A 21041-nucleotide genomic window follows, 5' to 3' on the forward strand; every position below is an offset into this window, starting at 1 on the left:
CTCATCGTCCGAATTGTCACTGAGAAGCGCTTTCTTTTGCTTCTTTGCTGGCGGCTCCATGATTGATGCGACGGGATGTTCAGTTTGTCTCACTCCTGTCGCCACACAGCCAGAAAATCGGACTGTAACCCGTGTTGAATATCCTCCAACAACAGTCCCTCAAGCAGTGTTTTTCTTTGGCTCTCCGCCCTTCATTGCCCTTGTGCGCGCTGAAAAATTTGACTTTGCTGGTCTTGGAGCTTGCTGAAGGCTAGCCAATCCGGGCTTCCGTCCGATGTACGGTGACTAAGCACGCTGGGTCGCCTCCGAACTTCAAGCTAGAAAGCAGGAGATCGTGAAGCACAACTTGAGCGTCATATGGGCGGTTACTGTCTGAAAGAGCATTTTTCTTGATGTATTTTATTTGAAGGCGTTTGGACTGTTTATTTCTCATACTCTACGTAGACTTTTTTCCCCGTTTTTTGTTATAATCCGTCCCTAGCAAAGCTTCTCACTCTTCTCTTTAGCTGAGGCTATGGTTCATCGGTAATGTCGCCAACTCCGCAGTTCTCAGTTCCCAAAGTTGGGGGCATTGTCAATGTCATGTAGGTTCCGTAACATTTATTTAGGCATCCCCGTGTTATGCTAATGCTAAATTGGTCCGATACAGTCCCGTCGGCCTTAAAGAAGCTGCGCTCGATTCTCCCTCTTTCCGCTCTTCGGCCGTACATTTCTGCGACCAACTTGACTACGTTGAGAAATGGCTGGAAGGCTACGTCAAAGCTACCGGAAAGCTAACATCGGAGGTGTCTTCATTGGAAGCCATCACGAGCTCTTTCATATCCTATGCCAACTCTCCATTGAATGTTTCCGAAGCCGTGCTGGACCATGACTATGCTATGCTTGCAATGAAGAGATACGGAGAAAGTGTGAAGGACTTCTGGTCTGGGGCAATTTCATCGCTTAAAAAGTGCGATTCTTTAATTGCCGAGCCGATTCGCGCGTTTCTGCAGGGGGATATGCGCTCCTTCAAGGTTCTTTACCCGTGTGAGAATAGCCTCAAGAGGCCTGACTAACGTAAAGTGGTTACAGGAAACACGCCGTATTCTTGACCAGACTCAGAAGCAGTACGATCACCTGCAGTCCAGATATTCTTCCCAAACCAAATCAAAAGAGCCATCCTCTCTCCGAGAAGATGCATTTCAGCTCCACGAGGCAAGGAAAGCCTATCTGAAGGCCTCTATGGACTTCTGTATACAATATCCACAGTTAAAGGTGACATTAGAGAAGCTGCTTGTTCAAGTATCCTTTGGTCAGTGGCGGGAGTTCAAAGTTGCACGCGATAATAGCATGCTACTTTTTGCGAAGCATGGTAAAGAGATGGATCGCATCAAGGGCTGGACCCATGAGATGGAAATAAGTGAAAAGTCCTCACGTCGTGAAATCATAGCGGCAAGGAAACAGATCGAGGATTCCGCCGAATACGCCGCTCGGCCATCTCGCGAATTGGAGGATTATTCGGTTTCCACAGTTCCGTTTCTCGGTTCCCAAGGAGCTGCTTCCCTAAGCAAAATGGCAAAGGACCATAAATTTTCGCCCGAAAAACAGGGCTGGCTTAGCCTAAGGATACTCACGGGCAAGCCTACGAGGACTGTTTGGGCGCGACGCTGGGCGTTCTTGAAAAACGGGATATTTGGCTGTCTGGTGCAAGGTTCCCGAACCGGAGGGGTAGAAGAGAGCGAAAGAATTGGCGTGCTCTTATGCAGTATCCGGCCAGCGTTTCAAGAAGAACGCCGATTTTGTTTCGAAGTGAAGACAAAAAGCAACACTATAATGTTGCAGGCAGAAACACAGAAGGAGCTTACTGAGTGGATTGGATCGTTTGAGGCTGCGAAACGAAAGGCCCTGGAGAATCCAAGCCAAGAATTTCTTCCTTCAGCTAAAGTTCCCGCTCAGGATCCAGCATTTGCTATATCCCAGCCCCCAGCTCCAGAATTTACCGCGGATATTTCTGAATCGTTGACGCCCAATGCTAACGAAGAGCATACGGGGTCTGAACGGAGTGCCACATTACCTGTTGACCGAGATGGTTTGGGCGTTCGTAACAGCGGCGATTTTACACACTCACGCCGTTCGACCGCTTTTGATAGAGAGGGAGATGGTGGCCGTGACCATACTCCTAGGATTATACAAAAACTAGATATTAGGAAAGGAAATTCGGCCTCTCATACTGGGAGCGCGTCTCCCCAATCAGGCTCTGGGATTTCCAGTTTAATATCAGCGAGCCACCACTTGCTGCCTTCGATGTCGACCAGCAATGTCGAGACTGAAAGCAGCAAAAGTAAATCCATGGGTCCAACGCCCTTTCGCGACATCCCTACGACTACCCTTGCTCCACCCACCCTTGTCAGCCCACCGAACCCAACAAACATGAGTAGAGCTGCAGTATCTGTTAGTGTTGAAAGAGGCATTGGCGTCGGCCTCGCGGATAGCACAGGAAATGTGCCTAGCGGTATGATGGCGAATCTATGGGGAAGCTCAAACTGGGCATTGGTCAACAAATTAGAACGAGAGGCCTCGCAGAAACTGGCAAACGGGATAGACGAATATAAGGTACGTGGAGACGTTCTTGATTTCCGACCCGCCAGCTAATCATATCACATCAGTCTTATAACGGATCGTCAAATGATCCTTCGACACCAACAGGCCATTCTCCCGTCAGCCGTCACAGGCAAACAGTTAGCCTCGGGGGGGCCGATGCCCTCCAACAAAAACCGCAGCCAAGGCATCACGAGTATCCCAATTACTATCCGTCTTTGTTAAAACCTCAGGATGCCCAGTTTCGCCTTTTATTTCCAGAAGTGGCTGGAGACGAACCTCTTGTTCTTGTATTTCGAGCAACCTTCAGTCCCAATGACCAGCACGATTTCCCTGGGCGTGTATACGCCACAACAAAAAGCCTTTATTTTTATAGCAGCTACTTCGGTTTGGTTTTAACATCATCTGCAAACTTGAGCAGCATAACCGAGGTGACTGCTGCGTCTGGCAGGGATTGTGACTTTCTATACCTACATATAATCCCCGAGAAGGGGAGCGATATTCCAGGCCGTCTGACGATTAAAACCTTTTTAGAGCCTTTGAGATTACTTCAACGACGGTTGAATTTCCTCGTTAACAATGCAACTTCAGAGGAGCCCGCTACCTTGGAAACCGTTCTCAAGACCCTTATTAGGATGGAGCAGGAAGGACCAACAAGAAATCCAAGCATGGATAGTTGGGAAGACATGTCTTTGAGTAATTCCGCAGAGGGCTCGGGCGTCGGGAAGGCAGAGAAGTTATTGAAGCCCGGAATTTATGTGGACAAAACTCTTGAAGTGGATCAGGGTGACTCGAAGCAATATGTCGATGCGCCTCGATTTAGGCTACCTGCTCAACCAGTCGAATACGTTCCGCAAGGTCGACTATACCCCAGTGCAGAAAAGTACTTTGATATCAGCCCGAAAGCATTATTTCATGTTCTTTTTGGAGATAAAAGCCCAGTATGGCAATTCCTTCAACTCCAGAGACGGGCTCAAAGTAAGCGCTCCAAGCACCTATGAAGATGTTATATAATGCTAACTTTTGCTCCAAGATATCGAACAGAGCGTTTGGTCTAACGCGGAATCGGCTCATATGAGGCGCCATTTTGAGTATCAGATTGAGGTCGCAGACTTTTTCGGTAAGGGGTAGTATCTAGTTGCTCAGGAGCGTCGGAGCTAACATATGATATTTAGGCCGTCCTCATCTCACCCGTGTATCTGATTACCAGATCGTGGACGTTCTCAATGATCATCTGTGCTACGTTATAACCGACAAACGCACCCCTTGGCATCTTCCCTTTAAGGGGCAGTTTCAGCTCGTTGGCAAGGTTGTGATAACACATGTTGCAAAGTCAAGATGCAAACTGGCTATCTTCACAAAAGTTGATTGGTTATCCAAGCCTTATCTAATGCAATGTGAGCGCCTTTTCCACCTCATCCAGGGTCTACAGTGTTAACAAGGATCAGCTATTATCGAGCGAGAAGCGATGAAGGATCTTGAACAGGATGCCCTCGATTTGATCGACCTTGCTTCCGACCAAGTCAAGAAATTGGGTCATCATCACATAACCAAAAAGGCAGTGTCGATGTTTGGAAATATTGGCCAGGAGACGCAAGCTTTCAAGCTAACTTCAGATTCGTTAGCGCTGAATCCAAGGTCTCAAGTTCGTCGCCCGTTGAGGCAAAGTGGACTTCTGCCTCTACTCCTCGAAACTACAGGTTCGTTTTTGCAGAGTGCTATTTCTTCCCTGATGATTTGGTTTTGGGCTCTTCTGCGCTGGATATGGAAGACGTCCAATGCGAACCGGGTTATCCTGTCACTGTTAATTTGCAGTGTTGTCTTCAACGGGTTCTACTCGTATCGTGATACATTTGACTGGTGGCATGAACGAAATGCTAGCAATTTTATGGCGCGCTTGGGCGTTCGACCAAACAATATCCTCACGAAGGCAGTGTATGTCAAGGATATTGATAACGCGATTGTCAATGATGGAGGTGTCCAATCTAACACGAGTTCCTGGTAAGTCGCATGACTTGGCATTCCTCTGTCGTTTGACGACACTCCTTCGCTAACTATACTTTTCTAGTTTCTCAGTATTTCAAGAGAACAACCTACATACAGCGAACGATGGCGGCCTTGTCCCTACGGACACACCCAGGAAAGCAAACAGCCCAGCATATCGTTTTCAGCGTACAAGGCAAAGACTGGGCTCGTACCGCCACGATCTTCTTGTAGCGTTGAAGGTTGTCAATAGCATTGAGAAGGAGGTACTCAGAGCAGAATGGGAGCGATGGGTCCGTCAAGAAACCCGCAGATGTCACATGATTGACGATATGCTTCACCATCGTGGGAAGGATTTCGACAAGGAAACCGTTGAAGAGATAAAACAGCGATTGTCTGGCCGAGAAGATGATATCGAGCATTGGTATAAGGACTATTGCCTTAGTTGTGAGCAGGAGCGGAGAAAAATGGCGGATGTGTCTGGTTAGCGATTGCATTGGAGTCCGTCCCGGAGCATTTGTGTTTTTCATCCGTTTCTTCTTTTGCATTTGCATTGGCATATGGACTTGCTTGGACGTGATACCCAGAGGCTTTGGAGCGGTGTTTGGAAAGTATGGTTATCAACAGGATCAGGATATATTTTTGATGCGGGTTAGTCATTGGATAACAGTCCATTTGTACTTGGATATAGATTGGGTATCGCATTCGCAACGGTATGTGCAGGTAATTAACGTTATTATTAAAACCTTCGCGGCAGAGCCATGACCTTTTTGTTAATTTTGTCTCGGTTTCACATTCCCTTCCAGCATCACATAATATACCACTGTTCCGTCTCCACCCATGCCTCGATTCACCATCGCCAACAGAGCCCGCTTCCCTCCCCATGGCTTTTCTTTCTTTAGTCTGACGAATTCCACTACCTTTTCGCTGGCGCTGTGCTCCTCAGTCGCCACGTCTTCAGGCATATCTTCAGTCTTATTCGGTAGCGAATCGAACAAGCCCGATAGTTTGCGTAAGCTCCAAGACTGGCCTTGGGCGCAGGGAATGACCCACTCTTTTTCTACTGGGATAGTCTCGGGGCGGATGTCATGCTCGAGAATGTACGCCTGTTCGTCGGGGTGTGTGTAGACGGTTTGTGGGGGGAGACCGGAGATTAAGGGCGTGTGCTGCTGGGAGGAGAGGGCGTATGGCTCGTGGATTTGAAGGGATGTCCAGAGGTGTTGATGCTGGAGGTTGTGGAGGACTTGAAGACTAAGAGCACTCGTAGGGCTGGAGGGCCGAGCTGCAGTTTCGGAGATGAGGGAAGTGAGGGCGGAGAGTGAGGGGGAAGAAGTCGGTGCAGCCATGGTTCCGTTCGTCCGGCAAGAATAAAGATGTGATTACTATGGAAGTGTGAGACTTAGCATGTTGGGCGACACGACGTCGACTCCGTCTGAAGCGTGCTGGTTTTCTGTGAGCACATCACAAGATGAAATCGAACTTCGAGATCCCCATCTGATAAGATCATCGCGAATCTAAGGTTTGCTAGCGCTGCTGCTTAATTCGCAAGAGAACAGACTGGCCACATCGTCATCCGCAAAGCATTCCGTCGCTCTTCAAAACACCCAATCTTGCGCCGACTGGGCTATGATGCAGGCTTTCTACTCGCCGATAGCTCGCTGCATCTTTACGTAGCGGACCACTGTACGGACTATCCTTTCAGCTTCCAATGGCTATGCTCCGCGCGTGAATCCTCCACCTGTTTCTGCCGCCCAGTGATATTCTGCAAATTATACCTAGAGCAGTTTCTTTGCGCCGCCGGCGTACATTTCAACGATGGCTCGCGAAAAGCAAAAAGTGCCTTTGCAGCGGGTACCCTCGTCGAAAATCATGCAAATTCCTCCAGATTTACCGGAGGCCAATCCAAGAAGCATCAACAGTCCGCCGGTGGACCCAACAACAGGCGCTGCACTGGCAAATTCTGCTTCAACAGAGCATGCAGGTCTCCTGCAACTGGTCATCTGTGTTGCGGGTATCTATGCCTCCTTGTAAGCTCAGTCTCCTTCCCTCCAGATTCCGCGCTTGACTGACTCTTTTCAATTCCAGCTTGTCTTGGGGAGTGCTTCAAGAGACCATAACCACTACCAACTGGCCGATCCGACCGGCCACCGCGCAAGACTCAAACCCCCCTACGGAACGATTCACCTTCTCCGTCTTCCTTAATACTATCCAATCTTTTTTTGCTGCGATAACCGGCTTTTTGTATTTATCTTTTTCGACTCCTCGAGGCCAGAGACGCCTCCCAATTTTTCCGACTCGTCGCATCTTGATCCCCTTGATCCTTGTTAGTATATCAACCTCTCTCGCCTCGCCATTCGGGTACGCGAGCTTAGCGCATATCGACTATCTCACTTTTATCCTCGCCAAATCCTGCAAACTTCTCCCTGTCATGTTCCTCCACCTCACTATTTTCCGAAAACGATACCCGCTTTACAAGTACGGTGTAATCCTGCTTGTTACCCTTGGCGTTGCTACGTTTACTTTACATCATCCTACGTCGAGTAAAAAGAAGAGTGGCAGCACGAACGGAAATGGTTCTTCCGCCTATGGGCTTTTCCTTCTCTCAATCAACCTCCTTCTCGACGGCTTAACCAACACAACGCAGGACCACATTTTTTCTTCTCCCAACATCTATTCCAAATTCACCGGCCCGCAGATGATGGTTGCACAGAACTTTCTTTCGACACTGATGACGAGCTGCTACCTCATCCTCATCCCGCATATCTCATCCTCAATTCTTCCTGTTCTCCCGCTACCCGTCCCCCCTTCACAGACTAATGAACTTGCGTCTGCGCTGTCATTTTTGTCTCGCCATCCGCACGCCACCAAAGATGTTGTGGCATTCGCCGCATGCGGAGCAATTGGCCAATTATTCATATTCTACACCTTGGCGCACTTTTCGTCCTTGTTGCTTGTCACAGTGACTGTGACGAGGAAAATGCTTACTATGCTGCTAAGCGTGCTGTGGTTCGGTCATCGACTCACCAGTGGACAGTGGCTCGGCGTAGGACTAGTATTTGGCGGAATCGGCGCTGAGGCTGTGGTTCAGAAAAGAGAAAAGGCCAAAAAAGCCAAAGAAAAGGAAAGTTTGAAGAACGGCATGTTAGTTAAAGGGAAAAAAGAGATATAGACGGTATGGAACCTAGATTCTAGAGCGATTTGATAGCCATGTATATATATGCATTCGAATAGATAGACGAAAGTTTTGGCACTGTTAGGCTTGAACTATTCTGCTGATATTGTTCCCGTTGGATCAACAAAGCAATTCTCTCATTTCCTTCCCTCCACCATGATTATATGGTAGCCAAAGCCCGTCTTCACTTCTGCATATTTTGGGTTAGCTGTCGTGCTGGGCTCGAGCTCGTACGCGACCTTTTCGAATTCTCCGTTCAAGCTACCCCTGACCTTCCAGCCTAACGATCCGCCTATGGGGAAACGAAATATCGTCGGTTAAATACAAAAGTCGCACGAGAGCAGGAGACAAACGTACCTTGCCTGGCCTTGTCTTCCGAGTATTCCCGGGCAACCTCGTCGAATTTCGCGCCGTCTCTCAACTTGCCCAAGGCTTCTTCCTTTTTGGAATGCTTCTCGCACTGTAAAAACGAGATTTTTGCCTTTGATTAGCAGTTTGGTTCATGCTGCCTTTTTTCTCTTTCATACGCTTTCCTCTTATCCAACTCTCCCATATTGATTGTGGATGGGCTTCAGATGGGGGGGGGGATCGAGAACATACGAGAATGTGCCGGACGTTGATGGAGTTGGCGGCCTTCAGGCCTTTGGTTTTTCCGCCGGCATCGCCGCCTTCAGAGGTATCTTTTGCTTTGCCCCTGCCCTTGTTTTTAGGAGCCATATTGCAAGTTTGTTGACGAGTTTTGGAGGTTGGTGGGGGATGGAGGATGAGGTAACTACAAGCTCAGGTGGGATTGCGGCGAAATGCTGGATTTCTATGGAATAACTACTGCCAGACACCATTTTTATGATTATCTATTTTCTTGCCCTACCATAACTAACGTAATAAGCAATCTGCAGACCAGAAGCATAATTGTATTAAAACTTTCAACTCAGCCTGGGAAGTTGTATTAGGGACTCCCGTGACGCGCAGCTGCACCCTCAGCCTTTGACATACGCTCAACCTGCAGGCAGGATTGAATTGCTGTTGTTGACCCCGTGCTGCATAATCGCTCGGGTGACCATGCCCCTTTCCCGACCCCGCAAAAAGAGCCGTGAAGTGCGGAAGAACCTCGAAGAATTCTCATGCTACATTTAAATCAACCTTGGGGGAGCCCGCTGAAATAGATACCCAGGCATCAGGAGACTTAAGTAACCCCCAAGGAGATCAAAAATAAGCACGCTATTTGTTGCATCTCCCTGTCTCAGCCCCATCTGATCCAGTCGAACCTCCGAGGATGCACAATTCCTGCTGTGATAGGTGTGGGTAGGACGGAATATCGTCGAAATCAAAATCTATACAGCTGCAATCCATTTCAAATGACGGAATCAACGGGCTCCCACATCTCGATTACAATCCAGAATTCCAGCGGGCACCACTATCAAGATTCCAACTGTCATTGTCAATGTTTTCAACGGCCAGTGCCGCCCAATTCACCCAGCCGCATTGAGTGGGAAAGAAGATTGAGCCACTCGGTGCCGATCATATGGAGCGATAACACAGTATGAGACCCCGAGGCTCTATCCGCCGGGCTTTGAAGGAAGCTCAGATGGGAATTGGAAAGTTATAAAAGCGGCAAACAATCGTGCTCCGTGTCAATTTCCTTTCAATCCCTCATTCCCTTAGCCATCGCTTAAAGCTGCAAATATCGCCTACTACCGTTGTCCCCGCAAACGGATTCTGTTAGGTACTGGTATGGCAACCTTGTTGATTCTACCCATTGTCAATATTGATAATTATTAGAGACCCATAAACATGAAGTGCAGTTCTGCCATCGTTCTGGCCGTCGCCCAAGTTTCCACGGTCTTGTCTATAGCCGTCGCCGACTCCAATATCGAAGACGTTGCAGTGTGTGGAAAACTCGGCGTCATGAAATGGGACGGTCCGCTTCCGGAGGGTGTCAACCGTAACAACATTCGAAAATGCGCAGACCATCCTCTCGGTATCCAGCAGTTGAAGTCCAAGAATTCTCGATCTGCCGTTCCTTCAATTGCCAAAGCCCAGGCGTGCTGGTACGGGAGCCCATCGGGCTGTACAAGGGGATATTGCTGGAAAACCTGTAGCAACAATGGAGAATGGTGCTGGACTGCGTTGGAAAATGGGCTTGGTTCGTGGATCAGATGTAATTCGGCTAGAGACTGCAACACCCGTCAAGCATGCGGCAGAGGCAATTGCCGGGCCTGTGGCTGCAACTGTCATTAGCACACATCAGGCTCTTCTACACAGGACATTTGCTCCAATGCTCGCCTCCTTTTCGTGCTGTCTCCTGTTTTAAGTGCAATCAGACGTTTTCGCTCTTTCTATTCTTTCGAGTCTTTCAACGTGAGCTACAATTCATGAGAATTCCTAATTGTTGCTCGTGTCTGCGGATATGTTAATGGCTCGATCGCCAAGTAACTAACTATATCCATGGTGTTATATTCGCTGGTTTTTAAGCCGAAAAGGATATCTCGATAAAAACCCGGCGGCCCATCGCAATGCAAGCAAATCCCACTAGCTAAGAGTGTTTACTCTCGCCATGAACGAACCGTTCACACCTTCAACTGCAAGCTGCTCCAAAAGCCGTTTCTTTGACTGCTCCGAGCGCTGGGACCCGTTATGGATGCGAGACGTAACGACGTAGGTAACGCTGTTCCGCTCAAAGGCGCAATAAATTTTCGGCACGGGTATAGATGTGTTGGAAGCAATTAGATGCATAGCCTCAGAAGATAGATGCTGATATCCGCCATACTTGATGCATGTTTGACCGTTAAGGAACAGGCCGCACTGGCGGGGTTGCAAACGCTTCAGAATGGCGACCGCTGCAAGCAAAAAGTGACCAAACAGCCAGCTGTTTTCCACTGATACCTGATATGATATACATACATAGTCGCGGTCCTTGCTAACTGCCAGGCAAAGACTTCAAATATAATATAGGGATCACAGCTGCTTCAAGTATTCTAGTTTGTATTCTCGTTCAGTTTCCTTGGACTTTTAACCACAGTGGAGTTGCCTTTCCACAGCTTCATAAGCTCAACCATTCCATACGCTGTCTCGACAGCGAATATTCCGCATAACTACCTGGTCAATTCATTTGTATTTCACATAAACGTGTGTTCCAAACATGTCAACACACTACAAAGAAGGTAGCAGAGCAGTGGCCGGGAGCCTTGAGCAATATTGCATCAAGTCATTGCCAGAAGCTGCTTATTATATTCCAGACTTCATTACTCGAGATGACGAAGAGCGGCTGTTGAACAAGGTATGGGGTCATTCTCAAACCCAGCTGGAACTTGGGAAAATAACTCCAATCTTCCATTCTATATTCCATCCGGATTTCAAGAAGGCACGGCAAGGCTAAAACCGTCAAAAGATCACTTCTGTACCGCTACCCCGCTGGACTCACCTGTCCCGGCGGCGCCTGCAAACCTGGCCGTCCGCGCTCACAAACTCGAACACCCTCCTCGACTCACCGCTCCCGGACTGGCTTCGCTCGCCAGTCGTGTCTCGCTTTACGGAACTAGGAATCTTTTTTGATTCACCCCACCGCGCGCCCAACCATGTTCTCATCAATGAATATCAGCCCGGCCAGGGGATCATGCCCCATGAAGACGGCGCGGCATATTACCCAATGGTGGCTACAGTGAGCATTGCTGCTCCCATAGTCTTGGACATATACGAAAAGAGAAACGATGAGGAGCGCAAGGCTTTCACGACAGGTGACTTTAGCGGGATTCATGCGAATGATAAACCACGATATAGGATATTGCAAGAACCGCGGAGCTTGCTCATTACGACTGGAAAGCTGTACACCGACTATATGCATGGAATAGCCGAAACGACTAGCGACAGTGACCTTGGGCCAGACACGATATGCAATTGGGACCAGGTGGGAGATACAACCCCTTTCGAACATGGCAGTTATGAGAGACAAACAAGAATCAGCTTAACGTATCGCGACGTCCTTCGAGTTTCGAAACTTGGAAACACGATGAAATTCTTGAATAAAAGATAAATAAAGCAAACCAGATCAAGTCTAATATATCGACGGTATCATTTTCCATTTGCCTTTTACTTTATCAACACCAAACCTTCGAGCGTACCAATCTTTGCTGATCCCAGCCGAAACTCCCAAGTTGATCAAGACAAGTAAAAACCCGGAGAATACGGTCTTGTTAACAAACTCCCCTTTTGGCGCGGCAAGAAAGCTCAGTGCCAAATAGATAGCACACTCCGCGGTATAGTGAGGACATACGAGCCTCGCAAACGCCGGGTGCGCTGGGAGCGTATACTTTTTCAAAGAACTCAGGTAGCAATGACAATCATATTGAATACCCGACGCGACCAGGAAGACTGGGAGAAATACAAGTGTTTTCATGGACGGGCCCACGATTCTTGCGTCATCGAGGGATACACGGGACGAAAGCAAGGTAGCTAGAAGCAGTCGATCGTATCAATTCACTCGAACGCCAAAACCTCAGAGGGGACAAGTTTCCACCATACCGGCTCCTTCAATCCAAATCGCGAGGCCCATGGCAGCGTAGAAGCCCAATCCAAACAGCCAATGGCCGATCCACATTTTTGAGGCGGACGGACGAGTCAACACGATGCATTCGTAAAGCCGGCGAGTACCCTGAATAGTAAGCAGAGCCCAGCACAAGACAACTTGGCCAAGTGACATTGAATGCCCCATATGTTTCTCACTCAGAGTCGCGGCCACTGCTCTAAACAGCGGTCCTCGGGTCGCCAATTGAACGGCCCAGAGAAACGATGAAAAGACTGAAACGACGTAAAAATGCACGAAATAGCTATGGGGCACATTCCATGCCGCTAATTGATCCAAGACACGTCTTAGAAACAACGGAGACATGGGAGCATGGTCGTCACCACTGCTACACGGTGGTTGGCCAGAGCGCGCTCCATATGAAATAAACCGTCCACGAAGCATTCCAATGCGATTAGCAGCCAGGATCTTGGGTCAATCAGTTAGCTGCGGCTCCTCCCACGGCGCGAAAATGACTTTTGAACCCCGTACATACCGCCGCACCAGTGGTTAGGAAGCCACCCGACAGCAAGTCCGCCGCGTCCAAGGACGGAGCGATGCATCTGAAATGCATAGCCGCCATCCGGTCAGAATCAGGGCGTGGCCCTCGGATCTCACGCGTCCATCTGGCTCCCAGCGCGAGAGTCGAGAGAGCGAAGTCGTTGTTTGTTTCCGCCGCCCGCCACAACACGCAGATCCCAATCAGGCTTAGCGACCCGAGACAGACTTCCAAAACAATGCTAGCGCCAAACCAAGGGCAGCGATACGACGCATCTTGCCTTCTTCGCTTTCTTGCGCTCAACTCCAACCCACCAGTCGCCAGAACCGTTGCTATTTGACGCAAAGCCTGTCGGATATCTCGCCAAGGACTTGCTACATTTTCTGTCTTGGGTTTGCCCTCTCACTCGTGTCCTCGCGGATTCAGCAACGCCCTGTCTCGATCCGTCCATACTTCGGACGATTCCACTCGCCTCGTCGTGTCGGTGGCTATCCAGATTCAAGACACCAACGCTATTGATGATGCGACAAAGTACCGTATTACCTCGAGAGCAGCCGCTATGAATGATGCTGAAGTGGCCTCCGTGCTCTCACCCACCACCCATACCAACAATTCAACCGACCAGCATCTTGGAGGCGAAAAGCCTCATAAACAGCTTTTTCTTCCCCCAAGGACAACTGCAACGCCTTCAAACGGAGAGGTCAAGGTCGTGCCGGACCGCAATAGCCTTAATGAGGATGCGGCAAGTATAAGGGCAGACTCGGAAGCAGAGACCATTATTCAGTCGGGACGGGAGGAGCTGTCGCCCGAAAAGAAGAGAAAGTACATTCAGCATAGGTCGGACCACAATGGCGGAGCCCAGAGTCATAATGAACCTGTTGGAATGAGGCCTGTAATGGCCGGTGAAGATTTTAAAGCTAGAAAAAGGAAAAGGATAGCCGATGAAGCTGATGGGCCAATTGGCACCCACCGCCCGAGCCGGCCAAGCTCAAGAGTAGCTTCACCATCGCCGATATTGAAACGAGAAAAAACAGAAGATTCTATTTTCGCTTCTGGAAATCGCGGCCCGTCCTTGCCTCTTTCGGAAAATATCAATGTGATGAGAAGCATTGAGCATAGGAAATGTCTGGGAAGAGAACCTGACAGCAATTTTCCTGACGTGAGGCTCCATGATAAACATGGAAGCACAGGAAGGAATCATGGGCGTGAAGAAAGTAATAATCTGACACATACTCCCAGTTTCTCTCACGATCGTTCACTATCTCCCGGTGCGCGCTCACATAAGCGCGTAGTGTCAACATCTTCACAATCTACTGGTCACTCTCAAAGAAAGAGATTTGTTCCTCCACTTCTGCTGACGGATCGCCGCCGACATTCCTCAGAGGACAGGGAGTCATCCTCATCGTCTGCTCGTGGTTCCCCTTTACCAATTTCACGTCCGCGACGAGTTCCGTCCAGCGAGTACAACGCGACGTCCCCTGCAAAACAAATGCCGCCGCAGAAGAGGCAACGCGACCAAAATGGGAGGACAAGGCTGGCTCGCGCTTGCGCAGCCCAAGAAGTTGAAGCTACCAAATCTCGCCTTGCGGCACACCCCGAGGAATTGGATGTCCCGGACAACGCCGGGAATACACCACTTCAAATCGCGGCCCTTGAGGGAAATGCGGATATCGTCAAATTTCTACTAGAGGCTGGATGTGACATCAACACTAGAAATATTGACAAAGATACTCCTCTTATCGATGCGGTGGAAAATGGACACTTGGAAGTGGTGAAATTGTTGCTTGATGCTGGCGTCAATCCTCGAGTGGGCAACGCGGAAGGCGATAAACCATATGACCTCATTCCGTCTGATAGTGAGAATTTTGAGGCACTTCGCAAAGTCCTCGCGGAAGCCAAAGCAAGAGGAATGCGAGAGCAGAAGTTAGTAGAGCTGAGCAGTAACACGCCAATTCCTGTACCTACCAGGGACGCGCCTTCTCGTGGAGTATCCGCCGCGAGTCCCCGCGAGTCGCCGCCAGTTTATGGTATTCGAAACTCCCCTCCCGCCGGACTAGGTCGCCGAAGGACCGTGAGAAGTGAAGTTACCCGCAACGATCTCTTGTGGACCCAGCCTACCCCAGAGAATTTGCGGGATTTTGCTGCAAAAGGTGACATGGCTGGGGTGGCCAATATTTTAAACGTGCTTCAAAAAGCAGACACTGAATCCATTATCGCTGCAGCTAAAGGAAGCCACGATGAAGTACTGGGCATCCTACTTGGTATGGGAGACCCTGACCCTAATCCAGAACCGATCAACTCCGGTAACAATAAACCTGGTTACAACACTCCTATATTGGCAGCTATTGGTAGAGGAAACAATTCTGTGATCAAACTCCTTCTAGGGCAAAGAGGCTTCGATCCAACACGCCTAGACTATCGAGGCCGGACCTATTACGAGATATCTGAGGAGCGCAAAGGCGAAAACTGGAAGGCAGAACAAAAGCTTCTCAAAGAAGCATATGACAATTATCTCAAACCTCCCAGCACTGATAAATCCGACTCCAGGGTTTCAAGAAAATCGCGAGACCCCAAAAGCTCTAAAGGAGGTTCTGTGTCTCCAGCGTCCTCACTCAGAACACTGGCTCGAAGTCCCGAGTCCCGGAGCCAAGGAGCACAGAAAATCTACAAAGCTAGAAAGGATGTTGGGAAAGATGAAAGTTTGGATCGTGCGTCAGCAAAGTCCCATAGAAAAGCGCACCCCCGTGACGACACCAACAGCGAGACCCAAACAGCCTCCGACTATGACTCTACTCGCTCTCGACACACAAAACCAAGAAATTCCTCAGACTTCAAAAACCAGTCCGATACTACAAGTACCATTAATCCTACAGAAGAACCCATAAAACGACGCCGTCTGATTGCAGGCCGTCCTCCAGATCGAAGAAGAGGAAGTTTTATGTCGACAGACTCACACTCAGCGAGGGACGAAGCCTCAAAAGATCGAATCGAAAAGTTCGGTTCCGAGGCTCGCCGGTTCAAAGAAGTTTCTCCATCCAAACGATCGCGAGAAAGTGTCTCTCCCAAACCGACACTACCTCGTAGGAGACAAGACAAAGATATCGAAGATTCGGATACGCAAAACAAGAAGAGAAAGATCCAAGAAGACTCGAGGGAGACGCAACAATCTAAGGACCTAGCGAACAAAATCGTGAGGGAACGACTACTATCCCCGAAGCCTACGGTTCAGTGTGACACAGGTAGCCCTTCCAACGCTAAATCAGAGAAAGCAGCGGCTAGTCACACCATGCATCAAGAAATGGAGATTCAAAATGCTCGGGTGGATGATGTCGTCGTAGCTTCTCCTGGAAAGCCAGAGGAGCCAACCAGATCAGCCATGATTAATTCTACCACGGAAATTGGCGTTGACCACTTGGGTGCGAAGGAGTTTGAAACCCGTACTGAATCCCAGGTAATCGAGCGTACCCTTGGGGATAGAAAACAAGTCGACTCTAGAGAAGGTATCATCGCCACCAAAACCGAGTCTAAAGAGACTACCGATGCGAAAGAAGCCGAAGCTGCGAAAGAAGCCGAAGCTGCGAAAGAAGCCGAAGCTGCGAAAGAAGCCGAAGCTGCGAAAGAAGCTGCCAGAGTTGTTCTCGACCGTGCAGAGGAGGAGGAACGGATGAGTAAGGAAGCAGAGCAGCGGCGACTTCGTCAAGCGGAAGAGGATCGTCAAAAACAAATCGATCAGGAGCACCAACGGCAGGCAAAGTTGCGTCGGGAACTGGAAGAACGAGAACAAGAACGCCGGGATGCGCTTCCTCATCGACTACGTGCCGCGGCGAACCTGATTGGGGCCAATGATCCAACAGCAAAAAGCACGGCCTGGCTCAAAAAGCTTGTACCTGTTTTTACCGTTCGGACGAAGCAGATTGACAGCGCTTGCGATGCGGAAATTGAGGACGAGAGATGGCTTATCAACTATCAGGTTGCGCCTTTACTATCGTCCAATGACCTTCAGCTTATGCAGTGTAAGCCCTCAATTTTTACTGGCGATTTGGGCTCGAGAGATACTGACTAAATTGCAGACCCCGGCTGGGAGAGGCGAAAAGCGACTTTCGATCATAAATATAGTCTCTGGCGTTTGACTCGGAATATGCTGTCTTACATCGATGAATTATCTGTTCTTAATACGTCTTGGCAAGATGTCGCCAGTCGAGTCGCAGAAACAAAGCCGAAATTCTATGCGATGGAGCATGTATTTTGGGTGAAAGTAAGTAAACAAGTTCTGTTCGCGGTATGTCCCTCGACTTCTTTAGCTAACTGCACTTCTTAGTTATCCGATTTCATGGGCTTGGTCCCTCATATTCCGCATCTTCACGACTTTGATTTTCGTTTAACGGCAATGGCCATACAACCAATACCGTCGGAGGACGTTGGCCAACATACGGAGATACCGAGGCCTATAGATTCAACGCCGCCAAGTGCCAACACTATGGCCAATGGTGCCGAATCTGTTGATGTTTCTCGCAACTAAAACTACATTCCTAGCTAAACGATTTTGTTTCCACTTTTCCTTTTCGGTTTTTTTGGAGCCGGTATCTTCCTGGCGACGCGGTGTAGGTCGATTTGACGGAGGCATTAGATCTACGGAATGCGATTTGACCGATTTGTTAGGCGCGCTGGTCTGGTGCTCATGTTCCTCCTTTGGGGTGGCTTTTCCGTCTTGCACCTTGACTTGTTTGGCTTGTGTGGCCATTTCCAAACCCTTGTTCCTCGTTTGGCGCTATTTTTCCAACATTCTTTCCTACATCCATCAGCAAGCAGATGTTGCATGCATTCATGTGAATAACTAGCGGTTAGATATCCCGAGTGCCGCTTTTTAGACACTCGCTTGAGCCTGGTTCTGAAACGTGGAACTAGCTGTTCTATGACGCCATCCATTCCCAAATGACCTGTTGAACCTCTCACGGCCTCGTGAGGTGATAATCCAAGGGCCCGGCTCCAGCCTTGAGGTACAACCGACGTTTGGACTGGTAATTGGAGCACCCGCGTCTCTCACGCCGGCGTAGCCTTATTTCAACCAGTAAGCCACGGATTAGGGCTTCAGCTATGAGCAACCCACACCTTTTTAAGGCACCGAAGCAAACAGTACCATGGTCACAGTGCAGGCAACTGACACATAACTAGGGGGTTTGCTCCGTAGGTTAACCAACTATCCGATACCTTTGACCACATCACTACACCCAAAATCATCCCAAATTCCCTTCCAAAGATAGTCAAGTAGTTGAGCTGGATGCCGATTTTTCAACTAATAACTCGCCAACCACGATATCATCAAAGGAGTTAAGGGAACGGCAGAAACATTTATACCAAAAGCCGAGAAATGTCATTATGTACTAGGGGTGACAGATGGGAAGTGAGTTGCAGCTCCAGCCCGATTTAGCACATGGCAGTCGGATAGCTACTCGGTTCTGAGATGGGAGCTACCATCCAAGGTCCAAGGAAAGGAAGTGAAGATACTCTGTACATTGTGGTTTTTCTGGCAAGGGAGGAGGTCTCAACTGGACATCCTACTGAAGTCGCGAGCTGGCTGACTAAAGACTAACGACGAGCCAGCTGCCAAGTAACTTATGTAAGCGTTGTAGGGCACACTGATTAACCGAGCATCGCTTGCTTCTCGTCTTCGATATTTCCTTGCGCTCATCCCATCACTCTTTGAGGATAATCCGGCATTAGTAGCTATAATCCACGTCAAAATGGTATGTCTATTCTCCCTTTTTCTCTTTTGTTTATCTATCCCGCAAATCCGAGAAGTCGTCTCATTTAACCAAGAGCCCTTGCGAACCAAAATTTCGCCATGGCGCCTTTGGAATTAACCCGGCTAACAAATCCTATGAATATCAATAGTCGGACGGAGAAGAGACCCCAGTCGTCGCGGCCGAAGAGGTCGAAGTTTCCGCTACCGCTACCGGCGGTGGCTCCATGTCCGTCCTCGATGCTCTCAAGGGAGTCTTGAAGATCGCGCTTATCCATGACGGACTCGCCCGTGGTCTTCGCGAGGCTGCCAAGGCGCTCGACCGTCGTCAGGCCCATATGTGCGTTCTCAACGAGTCCTGCGAAGAGGAGGCCTATAAGAAGCTCGTCATCGCCCTGTGCCAGGAGCACAAGATCCCGCTGATCAAGGTTCCTGATGGCAAATTGCTTGGTGAATGGGTTGGACTTTGTATGTTCACCTACGATTTCCCTCCCCATCTGTCCCCCTTTTTTGTTGAATGAGCGGCTTATTTTTGCTCTTCATCTTAGGCGTGCTTGATCGTGAAGGAAATCCTCGCAAGGTTGTCAACTGCTCCTGCGTCGTTCTCCGCGACTGGGGAGAAGAATCTCAGGAACGCTCCGTCCTCCTCAACTACTTCCAGACCGAGCAATAGGCAACTTTTGAAGAAAGCGGAACCATTGTTACTCGTTTAGACGGAATAAACCGAAAATGGGGAAAATTCTTTAGCTTGTGTGTCTCGTCAGACTTGATATGGGGAAACATTGCTCAAAACCATGGAGGATTTACGGCATGAATAAACCGTTCAAAATTACGATGTGGTCTTGGGCTTGATTTTTCTGATTTTGATGTCCTCTAGACACCGGGTTTAGTCGATAATGAGTTACGATGCAAATGGCTCACGCTCTTATAAAAAAATTTCCAGCATTACCCCGTAGTCCCACACTTATGACCAATACATGGAAGGAAGCAGAGTCACCCTGTATTCGTGTTCACCTGAGCCACCAACAAACACCAGCTGTGACGTTCTAACTTGAATGACTACAACTCGGGCCGTCGCTCCTGCGCAGAAATCGCTCTTAATTAGATCTACCCGCAACATCCAGTGGTGCATTTATCTCCTATTAGTACATACATGCTAGCGATATCGCTTGGTATCAAGTAATATTCGGGATTCGTAATTCGGTGATACGACTGCCCGAAACAAGCGGCACCCATAACTAGACAAATGGCGCTTAGAACGGGGAATATGTGCAATGCTGAAAAAAAAAATGTAACCAGAGGAGCTTCCTCCATAGCCCTCAAACAGAATATGCAGGGTGACATGTGCAGGTATGTGATAGAACGCAAGCTGCTGGGGATCTAAGAGACAATAGGTATAATCTTAACTGATTCTTTGAGCAGAAAACATATCCCATATGACCCCATGCTGAAATAGCCATGGAGACTTATCGGAAACTGTAAGCCGGGAAAACCATTTTGCCCTTCATAATAGGGTCCAGAGTGAGTTGTTGGTATGGTGAGCTTCCTGGATCGTAGTACATTCCAGCAATGTGTCCATTATCGCGACGTATGGAAATGTAATAAAATCCTGAGATCGTGAGTCCTTGACGAGAATGAGATGGGGAAACAAAGCACCGCTCTGGATGCAACGGATGTGTTAGCTATAAATGATACACCCGCGAGATGCAAGGCTGGTCGAGATTTAGAAAATAACTCACCTTTCCACCTCATTAAAATCCACCCTTTTGCCAACTTCTCACTGAGCCATTTCTTGCTCACAAGATTTTTGACGATCTCATCATGGCTTTGATCTTTGAATGGCTCAAGCTCCCGCCAGTAGCAACTATCAACTTCAGGCGACGCATGAAAATTCTTAGTTTCCAAAGTATGCGTGTTGAAATCGATAATCTCCCCTTCCAGGAAAGTGATTATATGCGCGCTTTGGTTGGAAGCTGTCTTGTCAGGAATGTTGTACGCTTCCATTGTTCCGGACAACGTCATTGTGTTGTAGTCGACATTATGAATAGTTACCTTGACAGGCCAATGTTCTGTTTTGGCACTCCCTAGCTCTTCTGTGCTACTCCGACCTAGATCGGTCGTGCTGTTGGCCCAGTAGCGCCGCCCACTGCTGGTATAAACTGTGATGCGGTTATTTTCACTTCCATTCAAAATTACAGGCTCTACCGGGCGACTTGAACCAGAAACACGGTGAGAAAGCATTGTAGGAGAGCTAGATTGTAATGCTTGCTGGTGGCCGGAAAAGACGGTTCCTGGCTTTAACCACGAACACTCGGCGGGGGCGGCAATTGCACTGGTATTGAGGATGAAGTCGTCTTCGTTGGAAAGGAAGTAGTCAAACTGCACAAATCCACCCGCAGCAGCTGAAGAAACGCTCTCTTCGTACGAATTGGAGAAACGAACTCGATCTAGATATTGGATTGTTTCTTTTAGGCGATCCACGGAAGGGTCTTTTAAATACATTCGACGTAAC

At 48.8% G+C, this 21041-nt stretch overlaps 9 protein-coding genes across 9 annotated transcripts; 6 read left to right on the forward strand and 3 right to left on the reverse strand.

Moving 5' to 3' along the window:
- Positions 1-528: 528 nt before the first annotated feature.
- On the forward strand, positions 529-4813 carry UREG_02011 (SipA3 protein; the record flags this gene model as incomplete). The annotated part of the gene is made up of 8 exons (XM_002542449.1): positions 529-584; positions 650-906; positions 1037-2592; positions 2646-3555; positions 3611-3697; positions 3753-3974; positions 4026-4578; positions 4654-4813. 8 exons carry the CDS (start codon positions 529-531, stop codon positions 4811-4813), a joined length of 3801 nt encoding a protein of 1266 aa, XP_002542495.1.
- A 520-nt stretch (positions 4814-5333) lies between these two features.
- On the reverse strand, positions 5334-5906 carry UREG_02012 (uncharacterized protein; the record flags this gene model as incomplete). The annotated part of the gene is made up of 1 exon (XM_002542450.1): positions 5334-5906. The coding sequence occupies one exon, from the start codon at positions 5904-5906 to the stop codon at positions 5334-5336; it is 573 nt and encodes a 190-aa protein (XP_002542496.1).
- Positions 5907-6375: 469 nt separating this feature from the next.
- UREG_02013 (uncharacterized protein) lies at positions 6376-7635 on the forward strand (the record flags this gene model as incomplete). The annotated part of the gene is made up of 3 exons (XM_002542451.1): positions 6376-6587; positions 6646-7519; positions 7558-7635. 3 exons carry the CDS (start codon positions 6376-6378, stop codon positions 7633-7635), a joined length of 1164 nt encoding a protein of 387 aa, XP_002542497.1.
- A 234-nt stretch (positions 7636-7869) lies between these two features.
- On the reverse strand, positions 7870-8449 carry UREG_02014 (peptidyl-prolyl cis-trans isomerase NIMA-interacting 4; the record flags this gene model as incomplete). The annotated part of the gene is made up of 3 exons (XM_002542452.1): positions 7870-8024; positions 8090-8192; positions 8333-8449. 3 exons carry the CDS (start codon positions 8447-8449, stop codon positions 7870-7872), a joined length of 375 nt encoding a protein of 124 aa, XP_002542498.1.
- Positions 8450-9523: 1074 nt separating this feature from the next.
- UREG_02015 (uncharacterized protein) lies at positions 9524-10043 on the forward strand (the record flags this gene model as incomplete). Its single annotated transcript, XM_002542453.1, has 2 exons — positions 9524-9800; positions 9832-10043. 2 exons carry the CDS (start codon positions 9524-9526, stop codon positions 10041-10043), a joined length of 489 nt encoding a protein of 162 aa, XP_002542499.1.
- An 828-nt stretch (positions 10044-10871) lies between these two features.
- UREG_02016 (uncharacterized protein) lies at positions 10872-11762 on the forward strand (the record flags this gene model as incomplete). The annotated part of the gene is made up of 2 exons (XM_002542454.1): positions 10872-11009; positions 11121-11762. 2 exons carry the CDS (start codon positions 10872-10874, stop codon positions 11760-11762), a joined length of 780 nt encoding a protein of 259 aa, XP_002542500.1.
- A 2516-nt stretch (positions 11763-14278) lies between these two features.
- UREG_02017 (uncharacterized protein) lies at positions 14279-17308 on the forward strand (the record flags this gene model as incomplete). Its single annotated transcript, XM_002542455.1, has 3 exons — positions 14279-16802; positions 16860-17044; positions 17108-17308. The coding sequence occupies 3 exons, from the start codon at positions 14279-14281 to the stop codon at positions 17306-17308; spliced, it is 2910 nt and encodes a 969-aa protein (XP_002542501.1).
- Positions 17309-18530: 1222 nt separating this feature from the next.
- On the forward strand, positions 18531-19202 carry UREG_02018 (40S ribosomal protein S12; the record flags this gene model as incomplete). The annotated part of the gene is made up of 3 exons (XM_002542456.1): positions 18531-18533; positions 18682-18997; positions 19078-19202. The coding sequence occupies 3 exons, from the start codon at positions 18531-18533 to the stop codon at positions 19200-19202; spliced, it is 444 nt and encodes a 147-aa protein (XP_002542502.1).
- Positions 19203-19995: 793 nt separating this feature from the next.
- Positions 19996-20551, reverse strand: UREG_02019 (uncharacterized protein; the record flags this gene model as incomplete). The annotated part of the gene is made up of 2 exons (XM_002542457.1): positions 19996-20189; positions 20269-20551. 2 exons carry the CDS (start codon positions 20549-20551, stop codon positions 19996-19998), a joined length of 477 nt encoding a protein of 158 aa, XP_002542503.1.
- Between the last annotated feature and the right edge of the window lie 490 nt (positions 20552-21041).

Source organism: Uncinocarpus reesii, genomic scaffold (genome assembly GCF_000003515.1).
Source record: "Uncinocarpus reesii 1704 scaffold_1 genomic scaffold, whole genome shotgun sequence".
In the NCBI taxonomy this organism is placed as follows: domain Eukaryota; kingdom Fungi; phylum Ascomycota; class Eurotiomycetes; order Onygenales; family Onygenaceae; genus Uncinocarpus; species Uncinocarpus reesii.